Below are 21,725 nucleotides of genomic sequence, written 5' to 3' on the forward strand. Positions count from 1 at the left end.
CATAGTACTGTCTTCATAGTATCTCATTTTTATGTAAGCAGTAATGTATGAGAGACGGTGCTATATTGTCAATAAATCAAGACTGAAGTTGTTAGGCACAACGCGAACCCTTCAGCCGTGATTTATTCACGATACAGCATAGCCTTGAGTACCTTTTTGCTTTTATAAAACAGTTACCACATAATAAAAAATATTAGAACCAAAAATGTATGCATTGAAATGTTCCTTAATTTAAGCAAGCGGTAACAGCACGAGTTTACAAGCGTCATTACAGTGTAAACTGATGAACATACAGAATCATACCTGAAACAGAAAACTAATCAATACAGATAATAGAAATAGAAACAAATAAATAGAAAATAAATAAAGTAATATTAATTCCTCCTTACTCTGGAAACTGTAGGCTTCCACACAGACGCGCACACATCAACATTTGTTGGGTGTGGGTCTCAGAATTAAAGATGTAAGATGCATAATGCCAGCAGGGGTAACTCATACTTTATTACATAAATAACAAACAGTTAATTATTCCGAAAAACATAATAAATGAACCATTGAAGCGGTCATAGCTGTTGATGTGTCTTGAATAAAAAACTGACCAATCAGAATCAAGGAATGGAACTAACCATTTTATAAAGAGCTATCCACCTTTTTCTTCAACGTGGAAGTAAGCCTGTGGGGAAGACTTCGGGTTCATTAGCCGCTATAGGGAATAACAACGTGCAATGAATGGTAAATCTGTTTGCATTATAAACCAGTGTTTATAATGTTTTGCAAGTAAGGATTTTTGGGAAATGGCTTGTTTTGAGCACCAGCAACCCCAAAAAGTATGTCCATGTCCAGTATGCATTGCATTCTGTCAAAGACTGATGAGAGAAATCAAGCATGGTTTGCAGCTCTTAAGTTAAAATACTCCCCAAAGGTGGTATATACTAAATGTGTTCTTTTCATTTTGTGGACAAAAAGTCCTCTAGTTTTCCGGTACGAGTCAGAAAAGACTTCTGCAAGAGGAGCCTGTGGAGAACTCCACTGGTTGGAGTTTAGATGTAAAAATCTTTTAAAAAGTGAAGTCAAATCCATTTCATTTTTTTTTTTACTGTCCAGTGATGTAAATGGTAGCAGGTGCAGACAGCAGTAGATTAAAGGGTATGCTGTGATTAAGATGTATAGAGGTGACCTTTGGAAAAGTACCCGGTATAGGGAAAGTGAGAGTGAGGGAGGGAGGGAGGGAGGGATGGAGGTTCAGCAGCTGAGTGATCTATTGAAGGTCAGATCATGGAGTGTACTGCTACTATTAAGAGACTCTTTGTATAGTTTCCCACCCAACAGACCTAGTCAGGCCTATAGGGAGGGTCCAAATGGGACTGTATTTACTCTGTGGTGTCTGTGTTTGTGTGATGTTGGTATTAACGTTCATTTGTTCCTTCCAATAATCTTCTATTACTCATGAGAACTTCTATTTATCTCATTTTCTCTCACATAGACAAAGTAATAATAAAGGGCATTAGGAGTGTGTCTTGTGCATGTGGCCCTGTCAATCATCTCAGTATGTTCCTCTGTTCTACACCATTCTCTGAATGGTGTGAAAGTACATGTGACCGTACAACAGAGACCAGCCCCCTCTCTGTCATTCAACTCCCTCTCTAATTCTCTTTGGTGGATCCAGTGGCTGCACTTCCAAGTACTTGGTCCAAAGATCCAAAGAACCCCATAAGAAACTGCTCCTCTTGGGTGAATACAAACACATTTTTTATAAACTGTTTTTGTGCGTCTGTGTGTGACGGAGTGATTTCAAGATGGTAGCTTCAAATAGCTGGCTGTTGGGGCTTATCGTAGCTCTGCTTTCCACTGGATCGTTAAGGAATTCTGTGCAGGCTGAAGAAAGACCACAAAGTGAGGATGCCGAGGTGCTGAGGGGTCTGAACCCTACTGGAGGTGAGAAAGAGGAGGTGGATGATGATGAGGAGGAGGGTGGAAATATATCTGAAGAAGTTGATGAAGATGCAGGAAGAGACGGGGAAACAGAGGAAGCTGAAGATGAGGAAGATGGAATGGAAGCTTCTGAGGAAGAGGTGACACCAGAAGAGGAGATAACTGAGGAGGAAGAAGCAGCTGATCCTGAAGTGGATGACTCTGAGGAGGAAGAGGAGGAGGCAGAAGAAGGATTGGATGAAGAGGAAGCAGCAGAGGAAGAGGTAGAAGAAGCAGAAGAGGAGGATGAGCAGATGGAGGTAGATGTAGAAGAAGAATTATCAGAAGAAGAGGAATCAGCACAACAGACAACAGAGGAAGAAGAAACTGCAGCAGAGGATGAGGGAGCACCAGGTGAGGAAGAGGAAGATGAAGATGCAGATGGGGAAAAGGTAGCTTCTAATGAAGATAATGAGGAGGCTGGAGATGAAGAGACCATAGTTGAAGATAATGTTGAAGGTAACTACTGAATTCGTAATCCAATAGCCTTTACAGAGAATCAGTATTAAAGGTGCTGTAGGGAACTTTTGTATAAAAATATTTTTTACATATTTATTAAACCTGTCATTATGTCCTGACAGTAGAATATGAGACAGATAATCTGTGAAAAAAATCAAGCTCCTCTGGCTCCTCCCAGTGTCCTATTGCCATTTGCAGAAACTCCATCGCTCCCGGTAAAAAACAACCAATCAGAGCTGCGGTCCGTAACTTTGTTTGTGTTCAAAATGTAGAAAAATGTATATACTAAACGAGTACACCATGAATCCATTTTCCAAACCGTGTTTTTAGCTTGTCCTGAATCACTAGGGTGCACCTATAATAAGTGTTTATATTCGGACTATTTTAGATCGCTTCGGGGATACCGCGGCGGAGTAACCCAGTACCTTTGTGATTCTTCATAGACATAAACAGAGAGAAGTAGTTCCGGCTACGATGTTCTTCTGCAAGACGCAAGCAGTTCTGTTTATTAACCGCTAGATCGTCAAAAGTTACCAACTGCAGCTTTAATGTTAATCGTTTTTTCTTACACTATATATATAAATATATATTATCTTGTGACTTTAGCTCTGCCCTAGGGTTAGGGTTAGCCCTAACCTAACCCTACCTTTTAAGTTCCTGAGTAATGTTTAAAACATATTTTAATATTATTACAATTTGTCAATCATTAATAATGATAATATATTTCACAGCAAAATACATGTTCCAAAACCTTAAGGTGGAGATTTTTACAATTTTACAAACTTTAGCCTTTTATTTGCTAAAGTAAAAACTATCAATCAGACAAGAAAAGGCATGAAGTAGATCACATCAGACATGTTTTTCAGCTTTTTTTCAAGTTTTGATCATGTTGATAATTTAGAGATCTTAAATATTTGCATATCAAATATGATACAGTGAGCTTACAGGGTTGAAATGCTGTTTTGGGACAGGGACATTTTTGGCTTTGCAAAGTCCTGTGAATGTCTCTCAGTGAGTCTATGAAGTCACACATTGGCCCTAAAATAGCACACTACATCAGAACAGCTACAGCAGCTGAACCTAACCTAACACACAGCATATATGTTACATGGTATCACAACCGTATGGCCACCACTGAAACCTAGGGTCTATTGTCAAGTTAAAGTTCACAAACACTAAAATGCATTTGTTTTCTAGCTGCCATTTGACATGGAACAAAGCAACCATATCTTTCTCAGTGGCAAATGTCAACTAGTTTTCCCTTAACCAACTGCTGTCAGATGAATAACCAAATTTCCTTTTTGTGCCCTTGAAAGGCACCATTTGTAGGGGTGTTCCAAATCAAAGTGAATGGGTCCTTCACAATGGGCCATTCCACAAATTCATTAGTGAAGGGTAACTTAAAAGTAATTGTATGGTTCAAGGTCATGTGATCCAGAGTGACAAGTCCATGTGATTCATTTTAATGTTAGATGGTATGAGAATGAGTTAATGTAAACAGAATAATTAAAGTTGTGTTCTTGTAATTACACAAATTTTCAGCATGCATTTTATATGAAGTTTAAATTAGTTTCCCTGTTATATAGGAACAGAACAGAAAGTATACATTAAGAATAAGAATGGACCAAACTCTGAACCCTGCACCCCAATAATTAGCCAATGTGACTTGAACACATATTGTCCAGGAAACCTTAGGCCTGACTAAACATAAATCTTTAAAGAACTTGACAGAAAAATTTACAGTACTAGACTTTAGCTTACAACTGCTGTTGGGTTAACTGTTAACTGTTTTAGTCATCCAAACCTGCTTAAATATTGTGGGAAAATATCCAGTAGTAAAAGACGCACTGAGGTGGCTGAGTGGAGTAGGAAAGATCTCTTGTACAAAATCCTGTGAATAGTCTGTAGGTGTCTGAAGTGTTGCTGAACTTGTTTCAGTAGTAAGTGACCTTCGCAGCAGAATCAACTAAAGGAGAAGGAGGAGATGAGAGGCTGATACATGCTCAAGTCAGCAGAGATTCAGAGAGAATTAAAGACAACTGGTGAAAATGTTTATTAGAGATGCAATAAAGTGACAAGCTTATTGTTAGGGATACAGTAATGGGTGAGCTTGCATTGTGTGCTGCAGTGGTGTATGAGGCCATAAATTCTAGGAAGTCAGCTGCTCAAGGTTTTTCGAGGTGAATGTTGAAAGTCTCAGCAGTAATTGATATTTTAAGGATGTGTTTTTGCAGAGAGAAGAGAGGAGAGGGTTCCCAAAGTTGGAGATAAAAGTTGGTAGAGAGGATTTAGGGAGTTGTCATTTTGTCTGTGCTGATCCATGTTGGTCAGACCAAAACATTTTAAAGTGGTCATATGATGCGATTTCAATTTTTCCTTTCTCTTTGGAGTGTTACAAGCTTTTGGTACATGAAGACGATCTGTAACGTTGCAAAGACTAAAGTATCAAATCCAAAGAGATATTCTTTATTAAAGTTAAGACTTTGCCATGCCCCCCTAAAATGGCTCATTCAGACACGCCCCCAGGTTTACATCACTCTGTTGAAATATTTGCATAATTGCACCCAAATGTTCACACAAAAAAAAAAAAAGTGAAGTGACATTCAGCCAAGTATGGTGACCCATACTCAGAATTTGTGCTCTGCATTTAACCCATCCGAAATGCACACACACAGAGCAGTGAACACACACACACACTGTGAGCACACACGCGGAGCAGTGGGCAGCCATTTATGCTGCGGCGCCCGGGGAGCAGTTGGGGGTTCGATGGCTTGCTCAAGGGCACCTAAGTCGTGGTATTGAAGGTGGAGAAAGAGCTGTTCATGCACTACCCCCACCCACAATTCCGTCCGGCCCGAGACTAGAACCCACAACCCTTCGATTGGGAGTCCAACCCTCTAACCATTAGGCCACGACTTCCCCAGAAAGAAAAGAAAGATGGCATGGTTTCAGTAACCGTTAGTGTTGAAGCAGTCATGTCAGGGAGATGCTGTGTGTATCTAGGCAAAAGCAAAAGCACTTTATTTGGCCTTCCGAAAATAGATGCATTTAGGAAACAGAAAACAGAACAGCAAAGCATTTTTTGGACAACCGTTTCGTGAACCTAGGAGAGGAGGTAATTCTGGCTTTGCTACAACAATCTGTGTGTGTGTGTGTGTGTGTGTGTGTGTGTGTATGTGTGTGTGTGTGTGTGTGTGAGAGAGATCTTCATCTCTCTTAACCGTCCGTGGCTTGTGCACTGCAAACACATATGAGCCTCATCACTGTGTCTGACACGTGACTCTGTTCCCCTTTCGGGCTTGAACTGATGGTAAAACTAAGGACATTATTAATTGTCTTTACATTTATTCAGATAAAAGAAGCTCACGATTATGGAAAGGGGTGTTACATTTCCGTCCAGTGCTTGCAGTAATCAGCCAATCACAATGAACTGAGTCAGTTGGCCAATCAGAGCAGACTGCTCTTGTTGGAGGGAGGGACTTTGTAGAAAACGACATGTTGGTTGGTGCATAGAGGGCCTACAGTATGTAGCAACAATCACTTTCTGGGGAATAATTAACTCAAATGAAGTGAATATTCATGAGTCTATGAATATGATGGGCTTATTGCTTACAAATATTAAGATGAAACGAAAAGTAAAGAAGAACAAACAGAGAGACTTCTTGAGAAGTCCGGTCGCGAAGGTGAGAACCCCCTATTTCTCTGGCGGAATGCCAAGAACACGGGTTCCGCTTTGTTTTTATGGAAAAGTAGGTTTACACCTATCTTTCCGTATGAACCAATGAAGTGTGAGAAACTGAGGCGGGAAAAATCTTCTTTGTTTGCTGATTTCCACCCACTGGTCTAATTTATGGCGAAGACAAAATAAAAATTTTTTCCTCAGCAACATTGTTCCTCTGAAAAAAATCATCTTTTTGTAATTTGTCGTCAAGATTTGTTACAGTCGGGTTTTTACGATTATACAGACACAAAAACTATGATTTTGCTAATCATGTATACAGAGATACAGAGTTGTTCCTAACTACATGCTTATAAAGTTTGATTAAACACACAGTAACATTCATCTATTCCACTATGCCACATAAAATACATTTGAGCACATAAAGGGAGACATTAAAATACATTTAGAGGTAGTTTTATCTAAAAAGGTCCATGTGCTAGTAAAAAATGCTCGTAAAAAATGTATGTGTGTGTGTCTGTTCAGTGGAATGTGTGATTGCGCCATGAGTGAAAAGGGCGGGTGTTTGTCATGTATCTCTGGACAGTCTCCGAGGTGTTATAATTCTCATCCACGCTAGGATGTTGCCGCCATGGCAGCACACGGGTGGTGAGTTATGTTGGAAGATGTTGTAAAATGCAGTGGTGGACGAAGTACACAAATCAAGTACTTGAGTAAAAGTACAGATACATTTAATAAAATATTACTCCAGTAAGAGTAAAAGTACTCCTTTTTCTATCTTACTCAAGTGAAAGTACAAAAGTACTCTATTTTTTATGTAGCTACTTAAGTAAAAAAAGTACTGACATTTTATATAGGTTACTTAATTAAATTTTATATCAGCACATATTTTTAATAATCCTACTGCTCAAAATACCTGGGATTTGTTCAAAAATAACCACTATATGGAGTCAAGATATATTTTTGTTGTTTATATGGACTACGCTGATGAGAGTGATGTTAACTGTGAAGCTTACACTGTGATGTACCTGAGAGTATTTTAAAGTTTTGTTTTACAGAACATCACAGTTAGGCCTATATATGACTTGATAATAAGGCCTAAAGTTAGGAAGAACATTTTAAGGAAAATATAATTATATTTTCATAATGATTTTTTCCTTCTCAAACCATGTCTGTGGTGATAATTATATATGTGGTTGAATAAAAATATTTGTACATTATTTATAAAAATTACCTCAACTTAGCACCAGCAAGCTTTTTAGCTAGTTAGCATCAGCTAACAATATTTACTTATTTTAAGTATTGTAAGGGAAACAGGTCAATTTAGCTCAAAGGGAATCATTTAAGATTTTAAAGGGAATTTGAACAGAATCACTGTTTCACGGCTGGTCACGGAGACGCCCTGCGATTCAGTGAACTAGCCGTTTAACATCAAATCTGCGCTGGATACTAATATCCAAACTATAGTGAAACACTATCAATTAGCACAGTAACAAAATCGGCAGTTTAAGACATTAACTTGTAAGCACAAAACACAAGATACTTCTCTTTCAATATGAATAAGGCTTTATTAGATAAATCTAAGACATATAAACTAATCTAACACATAAACGCACACACACACACATTCACACAAGTTGCAGGAAGGTCGAAAGTTAAGGAAAGATGAGTTTAAGAGAATGGAAATATGGAATCCCAAGTTTACAGCAATACGTTAAATTGCATAGACATGAACAACCATCAATCACGTAATTAGCCCTTGCATTGAGTTCCTCAATGTGACTAAAATTATATTAGATACACCAGCACAACAAATATCTGGGGATACGTTGCCTTAGTTTCCTGTGAAAGGGACTCCCGTTGAAAGGGGTATCCCGGTGTCGCTGATTGGCTGGAAGTTCAGTAGTGAAGTGACTTCTTGGGAAGCCCGTGGTTGTTGGGCATTGGCTGAAAGTGCAGAGTCGTGTGCGCTGGTCGAAGTTGAACGGGCATCCGAGGTCAGGCGTCGGAGACTGATAGCACAAGCAATGCTAGAACTAAAAGCAGACTAAAAGCAAAATTTCATGGGGTCCAACGTATTTAAACTTCCTTGTTGGCCACCCCTCAAATGTTGCCTTGACCAATCAGATATGGTCTTGAGTCTGGGGTATCATAAATCATTTGTTTATCTTACCAAGCATGTGGTTCTTGCCTCACAGGGTCTAATTTTGGACATGATTCCTATAACATGATTATGATATATTTTACAAATAAATGATTGTCAGGACAATATCAAGCAAGAAAAATCGATTATGTCAATACTAGACATGACTATGTATCCTATAGTTATCAAAAGACATACACAATAAGTGATTATACATGATAGGCAAATGTGTGGGTTACACATAAATGAATATGGAGTTAAGCAATGGAACGATTCATTTACAAGTCTTTTTGAGTTCATTCTGGTCCATATATAATGTATAAAAAGCAGTTTCTTTGCCATTCTCTGGCAAAGGGACTTTTCTGTGAAGACAAAGGTTTAAAGCCCTTCCCCCTTAGGAATTTCAGTCTGGTTTCACTGGCTGGGGGGGAAGTCAATGCAAGTATTTAACTTGATCTCCTGGGTTTACATGTGATGTCCAGCGTTGCATTCCAATCACGAACAATAAATTTGACAATCTCTTCTTCGAATTAAAATTGTCAATAATTGTTATATTGGTGTTAATGTTGAAAGCTGTTGTGTGAACAAGTTGGTTGGTTGGTTATCTTGCTTGGTTCTTGTGGCACTAGAACTGATTTATGACTTCCTGAGGAGTTCGGCTCTCGTTTCAATGCACACAGCTCTGATAGACTCTTTGATTTGTCTGGTTCGACTCATTTCTGCTACAGTATGGTTATGAATAAACAATCATGTCTGTCTACTCGTCTAGTTATTCCATACAAAATACATATGTATAACGTTATTGTTGATAAACAATATAAAAACAGACGTCACATAGGACATGGATGGTACCATTTAAAAAAAAACTGTTAACATTACAGCAGCGGGGAATTTGAACGTGCATGAGTTATTGTATTTAATCTGTGTTATTTTAAGTTGCACTAAATGGTTCATTTGAATCAGTGAGTGGTCGACTCCAGAACAGCTGCAATCGGATCATTCTAATTTGTAAACGAATCGTTTGGTGTGGTTTGCGATCCGATTTAAGTTTCTTATGAAAAGACTCAGTTCATTCATAATGAATCAGACACCACTTCTGTGTATCGGAGCACGTGATATATTATAGGGAGCAACGATATGTTTTATGAAATGAAGTGAAGTTAAAAGTACGGTTTTATGCTTCCGAATGTAGTGAAGTAAAAGTAAAAGTTACTCAAAATAAAACTACTCCAGTAAAGTACAGGTACTTGAAAAATGTACTTAAAGAGCCACACAGATGGGAAATAAAAAATTACCTGTATTACAGTGTATGATGTAGTCGTCCATGTGTGCAAACAATGTGCAAATAATTAAACCAAAAAGTACACGATTTATAAAGTTATTGGCTTCTAAAGTAAGGAGTCGACTGTGAATCGCTGTAACTAGTCGTTATAGATTTCAAATCTTTTGCCCATCTCTATGTACGTCACTAGGAGAACTTTGCATAATAATCTCCGCCTACCGTCTTGAGAGAAACGAACTCTGACCTGCCCCCCCCCCCAACACACACACACACAGACGCTGTAGTTGGTGTGATAGCATCATGTCGAGGAGACAGTGTGTTTTTAATCGTAAAGGCAAGTTTGTTTTATTTTCACTGCCAAAGAATGAAAATCAGAAGAACCAATGGCTAAAATTCATTTTCACCAGAATACCAGAGCAGAACAACAAATCCCTTTTGTTGTGTTCACAACATTTCACTGATGACTGCTTTTCTAATCTCGATGAGTACAGCGGGATTTTCAAAGCGTTTGGCCATTAAAGATGGTTCATTACCAACTTTATTTAGAACAACGAGCATCTCCGAATCACAACGCGAAGTATGATTATGAAGTTATGTGTCTGCTTTCTCCCGAGCGTCTTATCAGTATGTGTGCTGTCTGCAGCCTTTGTTTGTGCTGATCGTCATGTACAAACACGTCATTAAAATGAAGTGTAACTCTGTGAATACTCAACGAAGAGACATGAGAGAGATATCTATAGAAAGGTTGACATGTCTACTTTAAAACTAAACAAGTGCTGCCGAAAACAGATATTATGTGATAAAGTGATCCATATGAAAACAACGCGATGTCTGTTTTTCATGTCTCCCTTCGTTATATGTAATTTGACCACGCCCCCGCGTTGAACGCGCTATTCAGATTCAAACTGAAGCGCGCGGCTTGAATACACCCACACAGAAGAAAAAGCAGCGAGACTGTTCAGGTTTTTTATTTTACTGTTTGCTTCGCGGTGAGAGGAATAAGACATAATTCACCCCAAACAGATGCTAACGCATAGTTTACCGTGGAGGTGTGTATGGGGCCAAAAGAGTCTCAATAAAGATAAATGCACACACTACATTCACATATGCACACACAGGATTCATAAATACACACACAGGATACACAAATGTGCACAAAATTCACAAATGCACACACAAAATTTAAAAAGCACAGAAGATTCACAAATGCATACAAAATTCAGAAATACACACACAATTCAGAAATGCAAACAACATTTACAAATGCACTCAAGATTCACAAATGCACAGAACAAGATTCAGAAATGTATTTCTGATGCACACACACACATATCTTGATTTACAAACTGCTTGCAGTTTGTGAACTTCACTGCATTTGTGTGTGAATTTTGAGACTCCCCTGACTTGGCTCGACACACAAATGCATGGAATGATCAGCAACCAATCAGATATCTCCCTTGTTTGAGCCAATCACAAGAACGCACTCCAAGTGGGGGATTGTTTACTTATAAGCCAATCACATGAATGCATTCACACAGCGCAATTTGCCTGGGGTGAGGCATATTATAGCCTACTTATTTATGAAATTTTATGAAAATACAGTTGTTAAGATTACAATTCAGGTTTATTTTTTATAATTTTTTACAAAATATAAATTAAAAAATATCTCAATACATATAGCCCAGACTGTGACTGCAGAAAATAAGTTAACCATGGATTCATAAATTTGCAATAGGCAATTATTTCATTTTATTGAAATATTTTAATGAAAGGAAAAAAATGTTTTTACACCTTTTTGAATATTTAAATATATCTAAATATTCTTTTGGATGTAATATAGAAGTCACTTTTATTATAATATTCAGTCCCTACATGAAGAGAGAGTCAGTGGTCCACTGCGAGAGGAAAGTGACTCTCCGGCTGCGCAAAGTGAGTTGCCGGCTGCGTGAGGAAAGTGAGTCGTTAGCTGAGGAAAGTGACTTGATCGCTGCGCGAGGAAAGTGAATCATTCGCTCAACTTTGCTGAATGAGGAAAGTGAGTCGTTTGCTGCGCGACTCGTGAGGAAAGTGAATCGTTCGATGAGGAAAGTGAGTCGTTCGCTGCGAGAGGAAAGTGACTCTCCGGCTGCGGAAAGTGAGTCTCCTGCTGCGCAAAGTGAGTCGTCGGCTGCGTGAGGTAAGTGAGTCGTTCGCTGAGGAAAGGGAGTCGTTCGCTGCGTGAGGAAAGTGAATTGTTCGCTGAGGAAAGTGAGTCGTTCGCTGCGTGAGCAAAGTGAATCATTCGCTGAGGAAAGTGAGTCGTTTGCTGCGTGAGCAAAGTGAATCATTCGCTGAGGAAAGTGAGTCGTTTGCTGATTGAGGAAAGTGAGTTGTTCGCTGATTGGCTTATAAAAGAGTGGCTTATAAGTAAACAATCCCCCATGCTTCGCGCAAACCGTTTGGGGATCTCTGAGAATTGAGGTAATTTTAAAATGATATTTTGACAAAATGACAATGTTTTTAACCTTGGATGGATTTAAACCTAATGTACAGGACTTATAAACAGTGATATGAAGCTTAGAATTTTCATCTTACTGGCTCTTTAAGTACAGTAACGAAGTAAAGCTACTCCGTTACTGTCCACCACTGGTAAAACGAAGGTCCTTGTTTTTTCTTTAAATCACGTTCTGGTCTTTGAGTGCAGAATGTGGTTAGAGAGTCAGGATTCGAGAAGGGTCTAGTTGCAGACTTGCACTTGCACTCTCAGACACTTGCACTTCCGCTAGCGACATCATTGCAGTCTTTATTTATTTATTTTGTACTATTTATTGATACATTTTTGTTTGAATCTCTCAACATTTTACAACAGTAGCCAGGTCGTGAAGACAAGAAAATGGTAAATGGACTGCATTTATATAGCGCTTTCAACATTCAAGGCGCCATCCAGCTCGTCGGGAGCAGCTGGGGTTAGGTATCTTGCTCAAGGACACCTCGACACTTGGTCAGGTGGAGCCGGGGATCGAACCACCAACCTTCCAGTTTGTAGACAACCTACATGAACCACTGAGCCACTGCCGCCCAAACTAAATTACAATGTCACTTGCAATCGCCACTTACACTTTCTGCTACCTGTGACGTCATTTTAAAAGGATCAACTCCATACAGGCAAGCAGACGAGTACATAATGCATTGCCTTAAATTGTACATGAAACGTTTTCCTCCTATAGAAAATCACTATAAACAAAGAACATAATGTAGCTTAAAGGACAAAGACAGTGATATAGACGAGTCGTAGACAGTTTATTCTATATGGAAAAATGCTAAAAGGGTTAGTTCACTGAAAAATGAAAATTATGTCATTAATAACCCTCATGTCGTTCCAAACCCATGAGACCTCTGTTCAGCTTCGTAACACAGTTTAAGATATTTTAGATTTAAGCCCCTTTCACACTGCACGTCGGACCCGCAATATTCCCGTAACATTGCCTGGTCGCCTTCTGTGTGAAAGCAACCACGTCCCAGAATTGATTACCGAATTGAACCCAGGTCGGGGACCTAGTAACATTGCAGTAATCGATCCGCAATGAGCGCTGTGTGAACAAAAGCCAGATCTAATTCCGTATCGAAGTGATGATGCGCGTTATCGCGCGACTCTTTTACCGGCTGTTTTGAAGGAAGATCAACATTAGCGACAAAAACATATGTGCAAACTCTAATGAAGCAGAGATCAGTTAGTTGCTCACTTTCTGCGCTGACGCCGAGATCATTTGCTTGCTTCAGTTAAAGTATAACGTGCCGAGCGTTGTCGACTCGTACATTACACGTCATGCGCTGATATCACGTGTCGTTACGGGATCTTCAAGGGTTGTGTGTGAAAGCACGCACATATACCGGGTCATCACTGGCAGTGTGAAAGTGCCAAATCTAGCGACCAGGGAACAATTACAGGAACACTTTACCCCTGTATTTGCCGGAATGGCAGTGTGAAAGGGGCTTTAGTCAGAGAGCTCTCAGTCCCTCCATTGAAACTGTGTGTACGGTATACTGTCCATGTCCAGAAAGGTAAGAAAAACATCTTGAAAGTAGTCCATGTGACATCAGATGGTCAGTTAGAATTTTTGGAAGCATCGAAAATACATTTTGGTCTAAAAATAGCAAAAACTAGGACTTTATTCAGCATTGTCTTCTCTTCCGTGTCTGTTGTGAGCAAGTTCAAAACACAAGAACACAGTTCAATGATATCCGGTTCGCGAACAAATCACTCGATGTATCCGGATCTTCTTGAACCAGTTCACCAAATCGAACTGAATCAGTTCTCTTCTCCAATAAGCATTAATCCACAAATGATTTAAGCTGTTAACTTTTTTAATGTGGCTGACACTCCCTCTGAGTTAAAACAAACCAATATCCCGGAGTAATTAATGTACTCAAACAGTACACTGACTGAATGCTGTGAAGAGAGAACTGAAGATGAACAACGAGCCGAGCCAGATAATGAACAAAAGACTGACTCGTTCTTGAGTCAAGAACCGGTTGCATTGGTTTTCGGTTCACCAGTAGTGATGGGAAGTTTGTTTCTTTTCTGCGAACCGATTCTTCCGGACATTTCGGTTCAATAAACCAGTTAAAGAAAACGGTTCACCTTTTCTTTTTGTGCTCGACGTAATGCCGTCATTGGCGATGATTGCCCTTCATTCAAGCCTTTGGTTTACCCGCACTCATAACATTAGCACACAATTAGTTCAGAATCAGTCTCCAAAAGAACCAGTTCAGTTCAGACACAACCAGTTCGGTTCAGATTATCTGTGTGTTAGTCTGCTTCACGCTGAATCACACATGCGCAGTATCATCAGCTCCTCGGTTCTTGAATCGGACGCATCCCACAGAAACGGTTCTTGACTTGAGAAAGAGTCAATGTTTCATACATTATCTTGCTCAGCTCGGTGTTCATCTTCAGTTCTCTCTTCAAAGCATTCAGTCAGTGTACTGTTTGAGTACATGTATTAATCCAGGATATTGGTTTGTTTTAACTCAGAGGCAGTGTCAGCCATATTAGAAAAGTTAACATCTTAAGTCATTTGTGGATGAATACTTATTGGAAACGAGAACCGTTTCAAACGATTCAGTTCGATTTGGTGAACTGGTTCAAGAAGATTTACATTGAGTGATTCGTTTGCGAACAGGATATTATTGAACTGTTGTGTTTTGAGCTCGCTCGGGGGATTTGGTGCATAGAGGACCTACAGTATGTAGCAACAATCACTTTCTGGGGAATAATTAACTCCAATGAAGGGAATATTCATGAGTCTATGAATATGATGGGCTTATTGCTTACAAATATTAAAATGAAACGAAAAGTAAAGAAGAACAAACAGAGAGACTTCTTGAGAAGTCCGGTCGCGAAGGTGAGAACCCCCTCTTTCTCTGGTGGAATGCCAAGAACACGGGTTCCGCTTTGTTTTTATGGAAAAGTAGGTTTACACCTATCTTTCCGTATGAACCAATGAAGTTTGAGAAACTGAGGCGGGAAAAAACTTCTTTGTTTGCTCATTTCCACCCACTGGTCTAATTTATGGCGATGACAAAATTAAAAATTTTTCCTCAGCAAGACTGTTCCTCTGGAACAATGCATCTTTTTGTAATTTGCAGTCAAGAATCGTTACAGTCTGGTTTTTACGATTACACAGACACCAAAACTATGATTTTGCAAATCATGTATACAGAGATACAGAGTTGTTCCTAACTACATGCTTTTAAAGTTTGATTAAACACACAGTAACATTCATCTATTCCACTATGTCACATAAATACATTTGAGCACATAAAGGGAGACATTAAAATGCATTTAGAGGTAGTTTTATCGAAAAAGGTCCATGTGCTAGTCAAAAATGCTCGTGCCTGTTTGTGTATGTGTGTGTCTGTTCAGTGGAATGTGTGATTGCGCCGTGAGTGAAAAGGGCGGGTGTTTGTCATGTATCTCTGGACAGTCTCCGAGGTGTTATAATTCTCATCCACGCCAGGATGTTGCCGCCATGGCAGCGCACGGGTGGTGAGTTATGTTGGAAGATGTTGTAAAACGAAGGTCCTTGTTTTTTCTTTAACTCACGTACTGGTCTTTGAGTGCAGAATGTGGTTAGAGAGTCAGGATTCGAGAAGGGTCTGGTTGTAGACTTGCACTTGCACTCACAGACACTTGCACTTCCGCTAGCGACATCATTGCAGTCTTTATTTCTTTGTTTTGTACTATTTATTGATTCATTTTTGTTTGAATCTCTCAACATTTTACAACAGTAGCCAGGTCATGAAGACAAGAAAAAAGAAACTAAATTACAATGTCACTTGCAATCGCCACTTACACTCTCCGCTATCTGTGACGTCATTTTAAAAGGATCAACTCCATACAGGCAAGCAGACGAGTACATAATGCATTGCGTTAAATTGTACATTAAACATTTTCCTCCTATAGAAAATCACTATAAATAAAGAACATAATGTAGCTTAAAGCTGCAGTAGGTAACTTTTGTAAATATATATTTTTTACATATTTGTTATACCTGTCATTATGTCCTGACAGTAGAATATGAGACAGATAATCTGTGAAAAAAATCAAGCTCCTCTGGCTCCTCCCAGTGGTCCTATTGCCATTTGCAGTTACGGACCGCTCCCGGTAAGAAATCAACCAATCAGAGCTGCGGTCCGTAACTTTGTTTGTGTTCAAAATGTAGAAAAATGTATATAATAAGCGAGTACACCATGAATCCATTTTCCAAACCGTGTTTTTAGCTTGTCCTGAATCACTAGGGTGCACCTATAATAAGTGTTTATATTCAGACTATTTTAGATTGCTTCGGGGTTACCGTGGCGGAGTAACCCAGTACCTTTGTGATTCTTCATAGACATAAACAGAGAGAAGTAGTTCCGGCTACGATTTTCTTCCGCAAGACACAAGCAGTTCTGTTTATTAAAGGGGGGGTGGGGGGGTGAAATGCTATTTCATGCATACTGAGTTTTTTACACTGTAAAAGAGTTGGATTCCCATGCTAAACATGGACAAAGTTTCAAAAATTAAGTTGTAGGTTTGAAGGAGTATTTCTGTTCCAAAAATACTCCTTCCGGTTTGTCACAAGTTTCGGAAAGTTTTTTTCGAGTATGGCTCTGTGTGACGTTAGATGGAGCGGAATTTCCTTATATGGGTCCTGAGGCACTTCTGCCGGAAGAGTGCGCGCTCCCGTAGAGCAGAGCACTGAGAGCACAACAGACTTCACTGATCAGAGCGAGAGCGTCGCGAAATGTCACAAAAGGAGTGTGTTTTTAGTTGCCAGGGCAAGACAACCCTGCACAGATTACCAAAGAAAAAACAGCAGCAAGGGACCAGTGGATGGAGTTTATTTTTACAGAGCATCAACGGAGTTTGATCGGAGCAAGTGTTTGTGTTTGTTCCCTGCATTTCTAAAATGCTTGTTTTACAAACAAAGCCCAGTTTGACGACGGATTTGCATAGCGTTTATTTCTTAAGGATGATGCAATCCCAACGAAAAAGGGTCACGATTGTGTGTTGGAACCACAGGCGGTGAGTAAAACTGCTTCAAATATCTCTGCCTCCTTGTTAGTGCGTTCCCCTCCCCTCCCGGAGACCCGGGTTTGAGCCCCGCTCGGAGCGAGTTGTTGCTGCTGCTGCTCTCGTTCAGTTTCAGCCTTCACAGCTGTCACAGCTTCCAAAACGCTCTCAACACAAAATCCTACTGGCGCTAGTGATTCTTTAGCTCCGCCAACACGTCACGCCTCCAGGCGCTCGTGTTTTTCCGGGAAAAATCGGTACAGACTATCTTTCTCTTATGAATATAATAAAACTAAATACTTTTTGGATGCAGTACTACTCTATAGGTACTCAAGATTAACAGGATATTGAGTGAAAATGAGCATTTCACCCCCCCTTTAACTGCTAGAGCGTCAAAAGTTCCCTACAGCAGCTTTAATGGACAAAGACAGTGATATAGACGAGTTGTAGACAGTTTATTCTATATGGAAAAATGCTTAAAGGGTTAGTTCACCGAAAAATGAAAATTATGTCATTAATAACATTAATAACCGGTGAGACCTCCGTTTATCTTCGGAACACAGTTTAAAGGGGGGGTGAAATGCTCGTTTTCACTAAATATCCTGTTAATCTTGAGTACCTATAGAGTAGTACTGCATCCTTCATAACTCCAAAAAGTCTTTAGTTTTATTATATTCATAAGAGAAAGATAGTCTGTGCCGATTTTTCCCGGAAAAACACGACCGGCTGGAGGCATGACGTGTGGGCGGAGCTAAAGAATCACGAGCGCCAGTAGGCTTTTGCGTTGAGAGCGTTTGGAAGTTGTGACATTAGCGTGAGGAAAAAAAACCATCATCCAAAACAAACCATGGCTTACAGTCAGATTCAGCCATTTATTTATGATCCAGAATCAGATCGCGAGGCAGAAACTGAACGAAAGCAGCAGCAGCAACGACTCGCTCCGAGCGGGGCTCGAACCCGGTTCTCCGGCAAGGGAGGCGGACGCACTAACAAGGAGGCAGAGATATTTGAAGCAGTTTTACTCACCGCCTGCGGTTCCAACACACGATCGTGACCCTTTTTCGTTGGGTTTTGCATCATACTTAAGAAATAAACAATGTGCAAATCCGGCATCAAACTGGGCCTTGTTTGTAAAACAAGCATCTTCGAAATGCAGGGAACAAACAAAAACACTTGCACAACTCCGTTGATGCTCTGTAAAAATAAACTCCATCCACTGGTCCCTTAATGCTGTTTTTTTTTTTTTTTGTGCTCTCAGTGCTCTGCTATACGGGAGCGCGCTCTTCCGGCAGACGTGCCTTAGGACCCATATAAGGAAATTCCGCTCCATCTAACATCACACAGAGCCATACTCGGAAAAAACTTTCCTAATCTTGTGACAAACCGGGAACAAAAATACTCCTTCAAACGTACAACTTAATTTTTGAAACTTTGTCCATGTTTAGCATGGGAATCCAACTCTTTAACAGTGTAAAAAACTCAGTATGAATGAAATAGCATTTCATCCCCCCTTTAAGATATTTTAGATTTAGTCAGAGAGCTCTCAGTCCCTCCATTGAAGCTGTGTGTACGGTCTACTGTCCATGTCCAGAAAGGTAAGAAAAACATAATCAAAGTAGTCCATATGACATCAGAGGGTCAGTTAGAATTTTTGGAAGCATCGAAAATACATTTTGGTCTAAAAATAGCATAAACTACAACTTTATTCAGCATGTTCTTCTCTTCCGTGTCTGTTGTGAGAGTGTTCAAAACACAACAGTTCAATGATATCCACTAATTAAGATCTTTGTTAAACCTAATCTTTCTTTCTTTGTAGAAACTGCCACGGAAGAAAATGCAGATGCAGAGTTGGTCTCCATACAGTATAGCTCAGGCTCTTTCTGTGCTCTTTGCTCAGTCTGTGAGGTAAGTCAACTTCTACCACACTGCTCTTACATTACTGACTCACACATGCCATAGTCCTTACACATTAGAGAGTTTTCTCAATTGGGCTTTGGGCAAATATGCCACCAAAATGAACAAAAATATCTCTCAAATTCAAGATAAGGAAGCAAAAATGACCTCTGCACAATTGAACAAAACCTATTATAATGTATTGAGAAAATGAATTAAAAATATGATTGTTTATCATATTATCAATTTATCATAATACTTCAGTTCTGCTCTGTAATGAATTCCTTTAATTCTAGAATGTATATACTTTTAAGTAGGCTATTTACAGTTTTCAACATTTTGCACTTGTGTAAATACATGCATGCCACCTTTAACCCATTTCGGGTGGGTTAAATGCAGAGCACACAAATTCTGAGTATGGGTCACCATACTTGGCTGAATGTCACTGAATGTCACTTCACTTAAGCAGAATGAAATAAATGATCTTCCACCTTTGCAGTGTAAAGATACTTTTGTTGATGTTGATAAAATGTGACCCTTGACCACAAAACCAAATCATGAGTGTCAGTTTTTCAAAATTTAGATTTGTACTACATATTAAAGCTGAATAAATGATGTAAAGCTTTTCACTGATGTATGGTTTGTTATGATATGACAATATTTGACAGAGATACAAGTATTTGAAAATCTGGAATCTGAGGGTGCAAAAAAAAATATCTAACATTGAGGAAATCACCTTTAAAGTTTTCCAAATGAAGTTGTAAGCAATGCATATTACTAATCAAAACTGAAGTTTTAATATATTTATGGTAGGAAATTGACTAAATATCTTCATGGAACATGATCTTTACTTAATATCCTAATGATTTTTGGCATAAAAGAAAAATCTATAATTTTGACCCTTATAATGTACTTTTCTCGATTGCTACAAATACACCCCAGCGACTTAAGACTGCTTTTGTGCTCCAGGGTCACAAATATTATGTGTAAATGTAAAACAGTCTACAGTATAAAGTACAACACAAATAGATTTAATAAGGTAATCCTAAAAAATGCACTTACAAAAGTAAGATCATATAATAATTTCTTATCTGACCCTGATGACATCATGACGATGATCAGTGCATGAGGTAGTCTCACCATGAACTTAATGAAAGTATAGGTTTGGTGTGATCCCTTCCTAAACCTTAGAGGTGTAGCTTACTACTATATCTCTGTCCGCCTCTCTCTTTCTTCACAGCACTGCGGTACCTGTGACAAATGTCCCTGTGATGAAGGAGACATGTCAACACACTGCAATCACTGTGACGTAGGTCTTTTTTCTTTATTAATATGATCAAAATTCATATTAATAAAGGTTAAAAGTATATGTGGACACCCAAGCACTATAGCACTATAGCCTACCTAATTTAACTTCAAATCTTAAAGTTGAATTTTAAAGTTGATTAAAAAAATGACCTATCCTCTTGCCTTCTCTTTCACAGGATTGTTCCTACTGTTTCATTTGTCCTGTGATCTGTGAAACAGTCTGCCAGCCAGGTAGAAAGCTGATATTAATAGGATGCACACTCTTAATGCAAATGTACCAAAGTAAAAAAAAAAGTAAAAAAAAAGTAGCTTATGCAGATTCAAACACTATTTGTTAGCAATATATGTGTTAAGTAAAGTATTTTTGGATTATATTTGTGGAATGTTTATTTGTTTGTTTATTTTTAGGTGGAATTCTTGATGTACTGAGTGGTTCTTTCTACCAGTAAGGATACAACATCTGTTCAAAACAATACTTGCCAAATAATCATATTATGAATGTATTCATACCTGTTATCAGCATAGTTTTATGTTGAGCCTTATTTGTGTTTATTTTTTGTCCTCAACTTGACCTCCAGCACAGTGAGCACGCTGCTCTGAATACTTTCCGCATTCTTCACAGCGCCATCTTTGGTGAACAGAGGAACTACAGTCTAGGATGCAGATCATTCACTTGTAGGCCTGTCTATTTGGCTGGCGAGATCTTGGGATTTTCACCCTTAGGCCAAGGATGGGGGTAGAAAACCTATCTTAAATATAACTGAGGGACAGTCAGGACCCTCATGTTCATTATTTAATGACATTTTAAAGGTGACTTTACAAGCTTCAATAAATGAATAACAAATTACATGCAAATTATCTTATTTACTATTTATATAATATAAGTACTAAATATTTCACAATATTACTGTTTTGACTGTATTCTGATCAAATAAATGTCTTGGTGAACATAAGAACTTTCTTTCAAAAACATAAAATCTTACTGACCCCAAACTTTTGTACATGTATGGAGTAATTTACACTGAATAATAACAGTTATAACAAAAGTTCAGGTCAACACGAATGTGTCAATACTGTCTGTACAGCTAAAATCATCAAATGGCATTCTGGTTTCAGATTAATCAGTGTCAATTTAAATAAACATGTATCATTTATGAGTGTGTGAATAAACAGATACAATATACTCAATACGTTTTTACTCACCCTCATTGTTCCAAACATGCATGAATTTCTTCTTCTTGAACACAAAAAAATATATTTTGAAGAATATGCCTAACCAAACGGAGGTCAAAGGGAACCAGCGACTGTTTGGTTAGTCATATTCTTCTACAGGTTTGGAACAACTTGAGGATGAGTAAATGATGACAGAATTGATTTTTTTGGGGGTAAACTATAACTATAATTTAGGAAATAATTCATGTTGGGAAACAAATGCAGGAAAATGACATATCAC

At 38.8% G+C, this 21,725-nt stretch overlaps 1 protein-coding gene across 1 annotated transcript; it reads left to right on the forward strand.

Annotated features, from left to right (window-relative positions):
* The first annotated feature begins 1,668 nt into the window (after positions 1-1,668).
* On the forward strand, positions 1,669-21,426 carry LOC128025103 (sarcoplasmic reticulum histidine-rich calcium-binding protein-like). Its single transcript, XM_052611112.1, has 6 exons — positions 1,669-2,430; positions 18,888-18,976; positions 20,205-20,273; positions 20,449-20,503; positions 20,681-20,717; positions 20,851-21,426. Exons 1-6 carry the CDS (start codon positions 1,797-1,799, stop codon positions 20,870-20,872), a joined length of 906 nt encoding a protein of 301 aa, XP_052467072.1. The 5' UTR covers positions 1,669-1,796; the 3' UTR covers positions 20,873-21,426.
* Positions 21,427-21,725: the final 299 nt, after the last annotated feature.

This window comes from Carassius gibelio, chromosome A12 (assembly GCF_023724105.1).
Source record: "Carassius gibelio isolate Cgi1373 ecotype wild population from Czech Republic chromosome A12, carGib1.2-hapl.c, whole genome shotgun sequence".
NCBI classification, from domain to species: Eukaryota; Metazoa; Chordata; class Actinopteri; order Cypriniformes; family Cyprinidae; genus Carassius; species Carassius gibelio.